This window comes from Podarcis pityusensis, assembly GCF_964106645.2.
Source record: "Podarcis pityusensis genome assembly, chromosome: 2".
NCBI classification, from domain to species: Eukaryota; Metazoa; Chordata; class Lepidosauria; order Squamata; family Lacertidae; genus Podarcis; species Podarcis pityusensis.
The window spans coordinates 3,787,661-3,802,418 of NC_138029.1; the positions used below are offsets into that span (position 1 = coordinate 3,787,661).

General features: G+C 49.4%; 1 protein-coding gene across 8 annotated transcripts in view; it reads right to left on the minus strand.

The window, feature by feature from the left end:
- PDE1B (phosphodiesterase 1B) overlaps positions 1-14,758 on the minus strand; it is a 130,710-nt gene that overhangs the window by 11,708 nt on the left and 104,244 nt on the right. For all 8 annotated transcript variants that reach the window (XM_080990043.1, XM_080990040.1, XM_080990039.1 and 5 more), the window contains 7 exons: positions 13,923-14,036; positions 12,421-12,603; positions 11,406-11,472; positions 10,560-10,676; positions 8,552-8,692; positions 1,777-1,877; positions 827-952 (listed from right to left, as the gene is read on the minus strand). In XM_080990043.1, the coding sequence (XP_080846169.1) occupies positions 827-952; positions 1,777-1,877; positions 8,552-8,692; positions 10,560-10,676; positions 11,406-11,472; positions 12,421-12,603; positions 13,923-14,036 (849 nt within the window). The remainder of the gene's footprint in view (positions 1-826; positions 953-1,776; positions 1,878-8,551; positions 8,693-10,559; positions 10,677-11,405; positions 11,473-12,420; positions 12,604-13,922; positions 14,037-14,758) is intronic.

Here is a 14,758-nt window from a genome sequence, read left to right on the forward strand (position 1 = left end):
GCTGCTTCTGTGAATTAAGCCTAATATTCTGTCCCTTGCTTCACGTATTGGTGCACAAGTCATGAGTTCCTGTTTTCCTGGTCCTTACAGTATTGCTGTCATCACCCTGAACAGCCGGGGTGAGGAACCTATGCCCCTCCAGATGCTGCCAAGATACAACTCCCATCATCCCTGTCCATTGGCAATGCTGGCTGCAGCCAATCAGAGTTTGAATCCAACATCTAAAGGGTCACAAGTTCTCTGTCCATGATCAATAGGTGAAAGAGACATGGAGACCAAAAGTGGGTCCAGTGAATGAATTGGGAGCACCTGGTGCTTTATAGAGCACAAGTGTGGGAAACCTTGGCCCCCCTGGTATTGTTCAACCACAACCCCCATCAGCCTCAGCAAACATGGCCAATGCCAGAGATGAAAGAGATGTAGTTCAGCAACATTTGGAAGGCCAGAGGTTATCCATACCTGCTGTGGTGTATTCAAAGCCTACTGGATGTGTGGACCTGAAATGAGACCATCAGGAGCTCAACAGAAACACGTATGAGCTTAAATAAAACAAAGTATTTAAAACTGGAATCCTAAACCCACCCAACTTAGTGGGACATTTTCTGAGTAAGTAAACATTGCACAATGAGAGGGCACTGTGTCCACAATCCTATCCACTTTAGCAGACAGCAGTGGTTGCAAACCATTGGCTTGACTCTCCCACAATGTCTGCCCCCCCCCAGGAGAGTGCCCCCCCAGGAGAGTCCCCCCCCCCCCATTCCAAGGCAACATCTTCCTCAGCAAGAGTGAGCCCTATCCAGCAGGCAGGAGGAGGACGAGGTCTCACACGAATTCATCCTTGGTCAGGTTGACGAGTATGTTCATCTCATCCTCCTGCATCATGCGGAAGACAGCACTGATGTGGTGGTTCTCAAGCACCGAGCGGTCATTGTACAAAATGGCCGTGTCTGACCTGGGGAAGGGAAGAACAACAGTACAGTTCAGAGGCAGCTTTAGCAATGCCAATTCCAGTCTTGTTTCACAGGGATTGGGGTAGACATTCAAACTCTTCTGATTTTCACCCACGCGCATATCAGGTGCCATAGTCCAAAACTCTAAGCATTGAACAGGGGGTATAGTTTGACCTGCACAGACTTGGCTGCAGTGGTGGTTGGAGCCCATTGAAGCTGGTAAGGTGGACGCCCAACGGTAAGTGAAGCCACAACCAATGACAGGCAGAGCCACCATATTCAAGTTTGCCCCCATCTCGTTTGAACCCTAGTTCAATAATGGCAACCGGCTGCCCAATCCAATTGTTGGTTTCAATCTACAAAGTCCTAAATGCCTCAGGACCAAAATATCTCAAGGACTGCCTCTCCTCATATGATCATCCACCGAGGCCCTTCTTCATGTGCCTCCTCCAAGACAGGTCCAGAGGGTGGCAACACAAGAATGGGCCTTTTCTATAGTGGCTCCCCATTTGTGGAATGCTCTCCCCAGGGAGGCTCACCTGGTGCCTTTGCTACATATCTTTAGGTGCCAGTCAAAAACATTCCTCTTCTCTCAGGCCTTTGGCTACTTAAACCATCATGGCCTTTTAAACTGCAGAGGGGGGTTGTTTTTGTTTGTAACTATGCTAGGTCAGGGACTGGAACATGCTCTACCACTCTGCCATCAAAAGACTCTCTTTTACTTTTTTGTAATAGCTGCCCATTGTACCAATAAGCGCTCTCTCTCTCTCTCTCTCTCTCACACACACACACACACACACAGACGAAATAGATCCATATTGCTCACTTGGTTTGGATGTGGAAGCTGTTAGTGGTCCCTGTGTGCTCATAGTCATGGATTGCTGCCGCAAAGACAATGGCCAGGACCTCAATCTCTGTCAGGCAGTGCTGCAAAGGGGGACAGAAACAGGAGATGCCATCGGAACCTGTGGGGAGCCCTCCCTTGCCCAGCAGCAGAGACGGAGGGGAAATACTATTTGCACCAGAGTATTCACCAGGATGGATCCGCTCTAGCCTCACATCTCTTTGCCTGGTTGGATATTCTCCTGTGTGGGTGAACAAGTCCAGTTCATACTCATGGATCATCCTCAGAATAGCATAGTGCTTTGGTGGCTTCCTAATGGCCTGGGTCGGGGACCCCTTTCCATCCCAATGGCCATGTTTCCTTATGGGCAGCCTTTCTGTAGCCTTATGTCAGTGACGGGCAGAGCCAGAGGCAAAAGTAGGAGCAGCAACAAACATAACTTTCTCTGTTGTACAGTTAACTTCTGCACACACCTCTTTGGGCATCCTTCAGGTTGCATATAGTTTCCTCAGGGTTCCTAGGTCTCTGGTTTCCCACCCCTGCTAAATTACTGATTTGCTGTACTACAAACCTCTGTGGACCAGAGCCCATTTTATCAGATGCATGAAGCCATCTGATGGGGAGCCTGTGACCTCCCTGGAGAAATAGGAAATTGCTTTACATCAAGGCATACCATTGGTCCCTCTAGCTCAGGACTGCCTATCCTGACTGGCAGTTGCTCTCTAGGATTTCCGATGGGGAATCTCTCCCAACCTTACCTGGAGATGCTGGGGACGGAACCTGGGACTGCCACCTGCTGTACCACCCAGCTATGGCCAGGCACTGCTGCACTACGACCCCAATCATCCTTGGACAACCACGGACCATGATGACTGGGGCTGATGGGACTTGGAGTCCAATCAGATCTGGGGTGTTACAGGTTCTTCATTCATCTGATCATATGGGCTCTGATCCATGAGATCACAATACATTTGTTCGTTATTATGATGCCACTAGACTCTATTGTTGTTTCATTGCCAAGAAACCAACCAGCTACCCCTCTGGAATCTATTGCAGTGCTGATGCAATAAGAGGCAGAAGCAGTCTGAACACACAGCACAAGGTAGAGAAATATGGAAGAAGAGTAGGAACTATGGCTTCTTTTCGACTGACAGAGGTGCTTTCAGCACCTGAAGATAAAGCAGAAAAATCGCCATTGCAATAACTGCAAGTTTTACGGGTTGGATTTCTGCCTGTTGCATGGCTATTGAAGGTACAGAGTCTCTATTAGAAATAAAACACAGCAACAAACAAGGAAAGAGATGGTGAGGAGGGAAGGGTCTGGCTTAGTGAACCGTTGACTTCAGAAAGAAACCTCTTTTCCAGCTCCTGCCATTATGTTAAACCAAAAGAGGCCACTAGGAGTCGCTATGTTATTGATGTCAATGCTCAGTGCTATTTTTCTAGAAAAAGGGGTGCAGGAATGTCTCCCTTGTTCTCTTATCATGGCAATGGCACCTGTTATGTAGTGTAGTTTCACCCTGGGCCAACAGGGGGATACTGTATATAGTTTTCACTCAGGTCTGTAGATAGTTTTCACTCAGGTCCGCGGCAGTTATTTTAGGCGGGAACTCTGGGCTGTTGTGGTTACAATGTTGACAGCCGGCTGCCTATAAATACAGGCCGGCTGAGCTGTTCGCAGTTAGTTCTATTCCAGCTTACCATAATAAAGAGCTACTTGAAGAAATCGCTGTGCCGGCTGCTATGTCAACCCACCACCTAACACTGGCGACGAGGATGGGATTGATGGACATCAGAGCACAGCCAGATGCGGCCAGCCTCTGAACTGAGCTGAATCACTGAGCTGAATCACAGAGCGAAATCACTGAGCGAAATCACTGGGCAGAACCAATTCAGAGCTGACTGTTCTGGCTAGAGCACTGTGTTCCATCCATCGCCCTTCAACGCCGGCATCGGAATCATGGCTTCACTTGTGCCTCTACCGCCGTTTGCGCCAGCCTCTGAATCATGGGACTCCTACCTCGCTCGGTTCGACTGCTACCTCCAAGCCAACGAGCTGACAGAAGTATCACAGGAGCGGAAGCGGGGCCTATTCCTCAGCCTCTGTGGGCCTGAGGTGTTTGAGACGGCCCGAGCGTTGGTTGCGCCTGAAGCAGTCCAGGCAACACCATGGGACACGATCCAAGAGAAGCTCCGCAACCACTACGCACCAAAGCCGTCCAAGATTGCTGCCCGCCATGCGTTCTACCACCGGAACCAGGCAGAGGGGGAGTCAATCAACAACTACACCACCGCCCTGCGACAGGCTGCAATGCACTGTGAGTTCCGAGACTTAGACGATGCCCTGATGGATCGAATCGTCTGCGGGGTCCGGGACATCCATCTGCAACGGCGCCTCCTAGCCAAGCCAGACCTCACGCTACAGAAAGCCATTGAGGAGGCTGTGGCCTCAGAAGCTGCTGAACGCTCCGCCCAGGAGATCCGCAAGTCCAGCAGCCCGCGTCTTGCTAGGGAGCCAGTTCCGGTGCATCATGAAAAGGCCAGCAGTGAGGAGGCATCCTCCAGTGAAGACGATGACGTGCACCAGACAAAGCGGGAGCGCAGGAAGTTCCAACAGAAGTCCAAGGGCCAACCGGAATGTGCTGGCTGCGGAGGCAACCATTCCCGTGCCAAGTGTCGATTCAGAGACGCCATCTGTAGGAAGTGTTCCAGAAGGGGCCACATCGCTAAGGTCTGCCGATCGGCTCCGTCTGACACCCCCCCTTCATCAATTCGCAAGTCCAAGTCTTCACTCCAGTCTGCCAAGGAAAGTTGTTTCGCTCTCACCAACTGCCGCTGCCCGTCTGGAACCACGATTGGCCAAACCGACTCGCCTACGCGACGCAAGCTGAACGTCACGGTGCTCATTGAAGGAGCTCCATGTGACATGGAGATCGACACCGGCTCTGCCCTGTCCATCGTGTCATGGAGCACCATCAAAAGACTGGTACCCAGAGTGTCCAAAAGGCAACTCGACTCTCACCGCGTACACCTGAGAGACTACCAGGGAAACGACATTCCCGTGGTAGGCGTTGGCCGGTTCCGGATCGCCTTCAAGGATTTTTCGGGCCTGCTCCGGTTGGTGGTGGTCGAAGGTCAGCGGCCAAGCCTCCTAGGGCTAGACTGGTTTGATGCCCTCGGCCTGGAAGTCACCGGCATCAACTGCATCTCTAACGCAGAGACTGAGGGTCTGGTCAAAGACTTTGCCGAGGTTTTTGACGGCACCTTGGGCCAATATACAGGTACGCCCATCTCCTTTAGCCTTGATCCACAAGTCGCCCCCATCAAGCTAAAGCCACGCCGGGTTCCCTTTGCTCTCAAGGCTAAGGTGGATGAACAACTGGACAAACTGATCGCCCAAGGAGTTTTGGAGCCGGTTGACCACGCAAAGTGGGAAACCCCCATCGTCACGCCTGTCAAGCCAGATGGGTCGGTGAGAATCTGCGCTGACTACAAGTGCACGATCAACAAGGCACTTCAGCAGCACGCTTATCCGGTTCCTGTTGTCCAACACCTGCTGCATTCCCTGGGTGAGGGTAAGGTCTTCGCTAAGCTGGACCTTGCCCAAGCCTATCAACAACTGCCAGTCGATGATGCCACTGCTGAAGCCCAGACGATCGTCACCCACCGGGGGGCTTTCCGTTGCCGCCGGTTGCAGTTCGGGGTGAGTGTGGCTCCTGGCATCTTCCAAAGCCTTATGGAGCGTCTCCTGCAAGGGCTTCCGGGCGTGGTACCATATTTTGATGACGTCTTGGTGTCTGCAGACTCACACCAGCAGCTGTTCGAGCGCCTCCGTGCCGTGCTGACCAGGTTCCAGGAGGCCGGGCTCAAGGTAAAGAGGGAGAAGTGCCAGATCGCCGTTCCACAGGTAGAGTTCCTGGGCTATCTTATCGATGCCTCCGGTCTTCATCCAACCACATCCAAGATCCGCGCTATCCAGCAGGCCCCCACCCCAAAGAACAAAACGGAGTTGCAGGCATTCCTGGGGCTGCTGAACTTTTATAACATGTTCCTGCCCCACAAAGCCACAGTGGCTGAGCCTCTTCACCGACTCCTTAGCACTAAGACGCCTTGGGCCTGGGGTCATCGGGAGACGGCGGCTTTCAACGCGGTCAAGGCTCTCCTTTCTTCAGACAGTGTGCTGGTACAGTACAGTGAATCCAGGCCGCTGGTCCTTGCCTGCGACGCCTCACCTTTTGGCATCGGTGCTGTCCTTAGTCACCGTTTTCCAGATGGAAGAGAAGCACCGCTCGCCTACTTTTCCAGGACACTATCTCCGACGGAACGGAATTACAGCCAGCTCGACAAGGAGGCATTGGCACTTGTGGCTGGAGTGAAGAGGTTCCATGAATACCTCTATGGCAGGACTTTTGACCTCATCACTGACCACAAGCCACTCCTGGGCCTCCTCGCCGGTGATCGTCCAACTCCACCGGTCCTCTCACCACGCATGCTGCGATGGACTGTTTTCCTGGCTGCCTACCACTACCGGCTCATCCATCGCCCGGGGAAATCGATGGGCCATGCCGACGCCCTCAGCCGTTGCCCTCTTCCAGCATTTGTGGAAGACCCGGCTCCAGCTTCATCGCTCCTTCTGATTGAGGATCTTCCGGCAGCGCCTGTATCGGCTGCCACTGTGGCCTCCGCATCTGCCCAGGATCGCACCATCAGCCGGGTGCTCAACTGGGTGTGGAGGGGGTGGCCACAAGGGCCTTTTGCATCGGAGTTCCAGCCCTTCGCAACCAGACAACATGAACTCTCAGCTCATCGTGGCTGCCTGCTGTGGGGAGACCGCGTCGTGATTCCCCAGGGACTCCGTCAGCGCGTCCTGGAGGCTCTGCACGTTGGCCACCCGGGAATTGTCAAAATGAAGGCGTTGGCTCGGTGTTACGTCTGGTGGCCTAATATGGACGATGCCATCACTGCCTGGGTGTCCGCCTGTCAAGCGTGCCAGGAGTCGAGGCCTGCACCACCGGCAGCTAAGGGACACACCTGGGAGACGCCAAAGACACCCTGGTCGAGGGTGCACATCGATCTGGCTGGCCCCTTTCACGGCCGGACCTTTATGGTAGTGGTGGACGCCTATTCCAAATGGCTGGAGGTCGCCCTGATGCCCTCCACCACTACCGAAGCTGTCATCCGGGTGCTGCGAGGCCTGTTTGCAACGCATGGGTGTCCTGATGTCCTTGTCTCTGACAACGGACCGCAGTTCACGTCAGGCACGTTTGAGCGGTATCTTTTGGGACTGGGCATCCGCCATGCCCTAACGGCACCTTTTCATCCATCCAGCAACGGGCAAGCGGAAAGAATGGTGCGCTCGACAAAAGAGGCACTGGCGCGCCTGGACCGGGGAGACTGGCATGAGCGGGTCGCCGAATACTTGTTCGTGCAACACATCACCCCTCATGCGGCCACAGGGAGGAGTCCTGCTGAACTGCTTATGGGCCGCCGCCTCAGGTCACCGCTCGACCGGCTACACCCAGACTTTGCCGTGGCTGAACCCCCAGGCTGTGCCAACACACCACGGTCATTTGTCCCAGGAAACCAGGTCTTTGCCCGGAACTATGTGGGGGACATCCCTTGGGTGCCAGCCACAGTAGTGGGAGTCACTGGACCTCGCTCGTACCAGGTGGCACTCGAAGACGGACGCTTGTGGCGACGGCACATAGACCAGCTTAGGCGCAGGGTTGGGGACTTGGACACTACCGAGGTGCCCCCAACTGCGCTTGCGGCTCCAGAAGAGACACGTACAGATGGCGAGGCCCCACCTACACCTCCCTCACAAACTGCCAGCGTGGAGCCGAACCAAGCCGTTTCAGAACAGGCTCAGACCACTCCACTTGCGGAGGCTCCACCCACAGCAGCGGATCCAGGGGAGTTGGTTCCAATGCCACCTAGGGTCGCACCACAGCCTCAGCGAGAACTGTGTGGCCCTCCGGACTTGGCTACCAGTCCCCGGCGGTCTGGCAGAGTTTCCAAGCGCCCAACTTATTTAAAGGACTATGTTGTTGGACAGGTATCACTGTTGGTCTAAGTATGGGAAATGTAACTGATATGCTTTTGTGCTTAATTGAACCATTACGCGTAGTGCTGTATATAAGGAAACCATTACGATTGTAACTAACGCCTTATCTCGGTGGGGAGGGGTGTTATGTAGTGTAGTTTCACCCTGGGCCAACAGGGGGATACTGTATATAGTTTTCACTCAGGTCTGTAGATAGTTTTCACTCAGGTCCGCGGCAGTTATTTTAGGCGGGAACTCTGGGCTGTTGTGGTTACAATGTTGACAGCCGGCTGCCTATAAATACAGGCCGGCTGAGCTGTTCGCAGTTAGTTCTATTCCAGCTTACCATAATAAAGAGCTACTTGAAGAAATCGCTGTGCCGGCTGCTATGTCAACCCACCACCTAACAGCACCCACCTGAGAGGTGCTGGAACTGAGTTCTGGTGAGTTCCCACTGAAATAAAAGCCCTGTAAATGCTTGATATATAGATTTTCTAGAGTTGGACCATTAATCATGTGGTGTACCCTTCATTTCTGCGATCTAGGACTGCATTACTGGGGTGGACTTGGCCAAGATGAGAAACACACTTTCTAAGAGCATTAAAAACCCATGATTCCCACTTTGCCTACACCTAGAAGAGCTATCCAAGATGGCACCATAGACACTTCTCAGTTAGAGAACCAGCAGACAGAATATCCACATGGTGCCCTCACCACCATGCCCGTGCGAAGCAGGAAGCAGTGCACAGTCTGGGTGACGTCAGCAGCGTGTATCTGGTTGTGATACGGGTTCTTGTATTTCCCGTAACCAGCCTCCAGCGCATCAAGGAAGGTCATGAGGTACACTGTGGGGATCTAGAGATAAAGGAAAAGGTTAACAATGTAGCTCCAGGCAAGCTTTGGGGATAGGAGTAGTCAGTGCTTTTTTTCTAGAAAAAATGTTTAGGAGTACTCTCATTTTCCTACTCATATTGAAATACTGCCCCTCAATGAGGCCAAACATAGATTCACAAAATGTTTAGGGATATGCGTACCCCCGGGGGGGGGGGGGAGCACTGGAAGTAGTCAAGGATATAGGACGCTGCTCATACCTAGGAAGTCCATCTAACTCAGTATGGTAAAAGGTAAAGGTAAAGGACCTCTGGACAGTTAAGTCCAGTCAAAGGCAACTATGGGGTTACGATGCTCATCTCGCTTTCAGGCTGAGGGAGCTGGCGTTTGTCCACAGATAGCTTTCAGGGTCATGTGGCCAGCAGGACTAAGCCGCTTCTGGCGCAGCAAAACACCTTGACGGAAACCAGAGCTCACGGAAACACTGTTTACCTTCCCGCTAATAGTGGTAGCTATTTATCAACTTGCACTAGAGTGCTTTCGTTTTTTGTTTTTTTAAAGTAATTTTTATTAAAGTTTTAAACAACAAAGAAATAAAAGAAAAACATACACAATACATATAACAAAAACACAAAAAAAGGAAACAAAAGCAAGATTCAACAATAAAAATACAAAAAACATAACAATTAAAAACAATATCTCTTTTTCATTTCCGTTTTTTAGTTGCTTATTTTCTGGACTTCCTCATACCTCCCTCTTTTGTATTCCAATCCAGATTATTTGTCCAGCAATTTCTTTTCCACTTTTTTAATCCCAATCTTTAACTTTAATAAAATATTGAAGTATATAACTTCAACTCTTTAAACCTGATCTTTAATCTTGGTCTCATATAATGTTAAAATTTTCCCTCTTAATGTCAAATTTCCGTTTCTTAAAACATTTTTAATCCTAATCTTTAATCTTAGTCTATCATCAACTTTAACCTGTACAGCACGAAACCGCTTATTTTCAGTCCAACATCGCTCTAACATTCTTTAATTTTGCAATGTTTCTGAAGATAGTCTTTAAATTTCTTCCAATCTTCCTCCATCGACTCTTCTCCCTGGTCACGGATTCTGCCAGTCATTTCCGCCAATTCCATATAGTCCATAAGTTTCATCTGCCATGCACTAGAGTGCTTTCGAACTGCTAGGTTGGCAGGAGCTGGGACAGAGCAACAGGAGCTCACCCATTGGCAAGCCGAAGAGGCTCAGTGGTTTAGACGACAGCGCCACCCACTCCCACTAACTGCCTAGCTCCCCCAGTACCTAGATGTGCCAGGGATTGAACCTGGGATCTTTTGCATGCAGTGTGGGACCCATCCTTACAAAAAAAAGTCACAGGCTGACATCTATGCTCTGATGCAGAATCCTCCAGTCTTCACTTAAGATTCCAGCACACACACACACACACACACACTGGCAAAGAGACAGTTTAAAAGTGGAAGATCGCAGGGCGCTCATATTCCTTGTCCAGAATGCATGTGAGTCCTCCACCCGCACTATCCCATCACTAACCTCTTGAAAAACAGGATGTGTCTGAAATAAGCCATGACCCTTATGCCCTTTGGCAGCATGAACTTCAAGGGCATCTGCTCTGTCCTAAGGGGCTGGGGCGTTCCAGAATAAGGAATGACCTGCTCTTAAAAAGGGGCCCCCTTAACAAAAAGACCACTTCCTTCAAATACAGAACATCCCAGGCTTGGAAGAAGCTTTCCTTTTTGGGCTCTGCAGCTCAGGGTAGCTTCTTGTTTGGTGCCCTGGAGTCTTTATTTTGTAGGAGGGGTATGGAATAGCCCTTTAATAAATCATCATCATAACAACACTGTGATTATACACATGCCATTTCTTACCTTGAAGCGGCTGTTGAGGTTGTGGCGGGTGAGCAGTTCAAAGACAATTGTGCGCAAGGCATGGTCCTCGCTCACCTTATTCAGCGCAAAGACGTCAAAAAACCAAAGGTCAAGAGTCTATACAAGAAAAGCCAAAAAAGAAACGTAAAAAAGGAGGACTATGTCCTGAGCATAGTGCACTTAACTGCTCCAGATGGAGAAAGAATGAGCATCAGAAGAAAGGAAACCTTCCACCTCTCAACTTTGGAGCATGTTGAACAAAAAGTATTGCCACAAAGAGTTCCTTTAAGCCTGTGCAAAGAGCATTTTGCTTTTGCAGTGATGAGCTGTAGCTGGTCCCCTACACATCCAACAAGATTACAGGCCATTAATTCCTGATAAAAAACCACCGCTTTCAGCCCCAGTGTCTCTCTTTTAAAAAGTTACGGCAAAACAAAGGAGGAAAGCTAGGAAAGTTTCCTTGACTCATGCAACTTGATCACAGAAAATGGGTCAGGGTATAAGCAGTCAGTGCCTGTTTTGGGACAGTAACCATTGGAACAGAGTACCATCAGGACTCCTTCTTTTTGCTGTTCATGGCAGCCATTTTGTGCTGGGACCCACAGCATGAATACCAGCCTTCTAATTTTTTGCCCCCCAGAAAGCAGAGTGAATAACTCCCAGCTTAAGAGGTTGGGGCAAGTGCAGAAGCATCACGTCAAGGAAGGAAGCAAACGAAGTTAAGGCTGCAATCCTACACACACCTACCTGGGAGTGAGCCCTCTTAAACTCAGTGGGCTTACTTCTGAGTAGACATGGGCAGGATTGGGCAGTAAGTCCAGCATCCCCCTAATAGAGCTGCATTACCTTCAGGCAGTTGATGACAGAGGGAGAATAGTTCGGCCCCACCGCCGTGTAAGTCCGACGGAACATCCTACAGGGCAGATAACAGCAGGTCAGGCTCTCCACGGAACATCTGGACTGCATCCCCATAGAGACACCTCCCAAACTCCACTGAGTATCCAGATGTCTGAGTGCTGGATAAAATACTGCATCCAAGACCCTCTCCTTACACACCAGGCCAGCAGTCCTCAATCCTTCCAAACCCAGGAAATTCAAATGGGACTTGACTTTCAATCTTTGCACCTTATAGATCAGGTTGGGGAGCCCTTTTTTCAGCCTGGGGGCCAGGGCTAAAAGTGGGTGGGTCAATGGCTGTATGTGTTGCCTTTCTCTGTCCTCTTTCCAGGGAAAGAAGAGGTGTTCTCACAGCTCAAGGACAGGCTCCAGCCAGGCAAAACAATTGAAGAGGGTGTGAAGCAGGGCTGGTGAAGAGTGTAGTCAAAGGAGAACTGGTGTTGCCGGTGGAGAGTTCCAATAGCTGCACAGAGAAGACTGGAGGGATGCATTTGGTTCACAAGGCCTCATGTTCCCCACCCCTTACTATATCTTTCTGGGTCTGCTGCCTTCCACCTCATCCTCCTGCTTGCTCAACCCCGGTGGAATCTACACACATATAAAAAATGCTGTGAAAATGCTTTTTTATAAAAAACGTTTTGAAACCTATACTGAATTTGTCATAACTCACCATTGCCATCTAGTGTCACATTTGTATATTGCATGATACAACACACTTAAAAAAATTTATTTACAGCTGTATAGCTGAGTCCCTGGTCCTTCTTACTCCTTCCCTTTCCAAATGATAGCCAGGGCACCCTGATATAGTCACCAACAAGGCACAGTTGTGGGGCAGGACCCACTTATTGGGCCAATGTGCTAGGCCAATGCATGAAGCAGATGGAGGACTGTCCCCATCTGGAGCAACCCTGTTCCAACACACACACACACACACACACACACACACACGGCACTCCATCCAGACCTCTCAACAAAGATGCCAGCTTGCACAGCATGCACAATGCTGCGGAACTTGGGCTTCTCCTCGGATCGACGTCCCTTGGCGCGGGTCTGCTGCGTGAAGGTGGAGGCCAGCCAGTCCCGCACCTCAGAGGGAACTGCATCAGACTTGATCTCCTGGAGTTCATCTTCCGTGTCCAAGATCTGCCTGGAACAGGAAAAATGAGCAGTGAGGAGCAGTGAGCGTTTTAGTGAGAAAGGCACTGCAAAGAGAAGCAGAACTGCAGTTAAAACAGAGAGGGATAATGAGGGAGAAGGAGAAAGGGAAGAGGAAGAGAAATAATCTGGAAATTGGTCAAATTCTGGCATACAAAATTCTGACTTTTGTAAAAAGCTGTGATTACAAGATTCAGTTTCAGGGATGCTTCACTGGCCAGTTCAACAGGCTGCACTTATTTCCTCCTAAATTCTCTAAACTTTTTTTTTTTTTTTAAATAATTTTTATTAAAGTTTTAAACAAAGAAAAAAGAAAAACAACACACATGAAAAAACAATACAAAATTTAACAATAAAAACACAAAACATAACAATTAAAAACCAACTCTCTTTTCCATTCCCAATTTTAAATTACTTATTTTCTGGACTTCCTCATACCTCCCTATTTTGTATTCCAATCTACATTATTTGTCCAGCAGTTTCTATTCCACTTTTTTAAACCCAATCTTTAGTTTAATAAAATATGAAAATATATAATTTCAACTTTTTTAAGCCTAATCCTTGTTCTTAATGTCATATACCTTTAAATTTTTCCCTTTTATTATCAAATTTCCATTTCTTTAAACATCTTTAATCTTGATCTTTAATCTTAATCTACCCTTAACTTTAACCCGTACAGCTGGAAACCACTTATTTTCAATCCAACATCATTCTAACATTCCTTAATTTTGCAGTGTTTCTGAAGATAGTCTTTGAATTTCTCTAAATTCTCTAAACTGAACAGCTTCCAACAGGCTGTAAAGGTCTGCTATTCCTTATGCAGAAACAAATTGAGGTAGGGAAGAGGATAAGATCAAATTCTCCTGAGCCTCCAGAGACACCCTGCAAATTAGAGATGCTTCGTGTAGCCCAGGAGATTAGCTTGGGGGAGATGGTGAGTCCTGTGGCATAGGTGAGGTTTGGGCACAGGGAAAGGGTTTATAAATGAGTGGGGCCCAAGGATAGTGTGCTCTTTACAGTGGCAATCCCAGAGTCAATACTAGAGGGGAGCCATAACTTTTCCTGCTCCCAGCATGTACTGGGGTCTACAGGGGTCTACTGCCTCTCCTCATGAGATCTCATCTGACTCAGGATCAGGTCCCAACACTACTGAACTGTTTCCGACAGCATGCAAAACACTCACCTGAGCTTCTGAAACAGTCTCCCTAGACTTGCAGGCTCTGCAGTTTAACCAGTGGCTAGCTCAGTACTTATTTCTGGGTCCTCTCGGGAAAAGGGGTCAGGCAAGACACACGAGCCCCACAGCCTCACCTGGTCTCATCAATGTAGACAGCTTCCAGCAATGAAGCAGTATATTCCAAGTTCTTCTTGAGCTCCACCAGATTCACTTCTCCTGTCTCCAACTGTTTCACCATGTACCGCAGCCTGGAGGGGGAAATGGAAACACAGGGAAGGGGGAAATGAGTAAGGGGGAAGCAGACCTTTGCAGGGCTCTCTGGGTCATCCATCAAAGGGCAGCCCACTCCCATCATTACCTTGTGAGGGACTGCTAGGGGGAAATGGAGCCAATGGCATTTACACCAGTGAAATCACTCAAATGCTGTGATAATTGTTAATGGTTTCAGAACTCACAGAGTTAAAGAGTTCTGGTGACGTCTCTTTCCTGAGGCGTGGTTAGAAACACTTAAGGGAGTGGTTTGACTCCGTGTGTTTCAGTCTGACTTTCGGACGCGATGCGAAAGGGAGAATGTGTCAGTTCTCGCCAGGTCTGAATTTATGATGTTATTCTTCATGATTAAAGCGCAAGAGTAGATAAGGACTGCCTTGTGTCTGCTCTGATTTATTCCACACGTGCTGCACTCTGCTTCTCACCGCTGTGTTTCGCTCTGCTACCGGCAAGAGAAAGAGGCCTGAGGAGGATTTTTGCGGGAGGCACGGATAGCTTGCAGAGTTTCGCAACGGAAGTGGTGCCGGGCTCCATGTTCAGTCTCTGTGTACCCTCTTGTCCGGTGTAAATAATCCGAACAATAATGTGGTAGCTGAATTAGACACATATGTGCCCAAACCCCATTCCACAAAAAAAGAAACTGAAAAATGAATTATGGATCAAAAACAGCCCAATGAGGACTGAGCATGCTCAGTAGGCA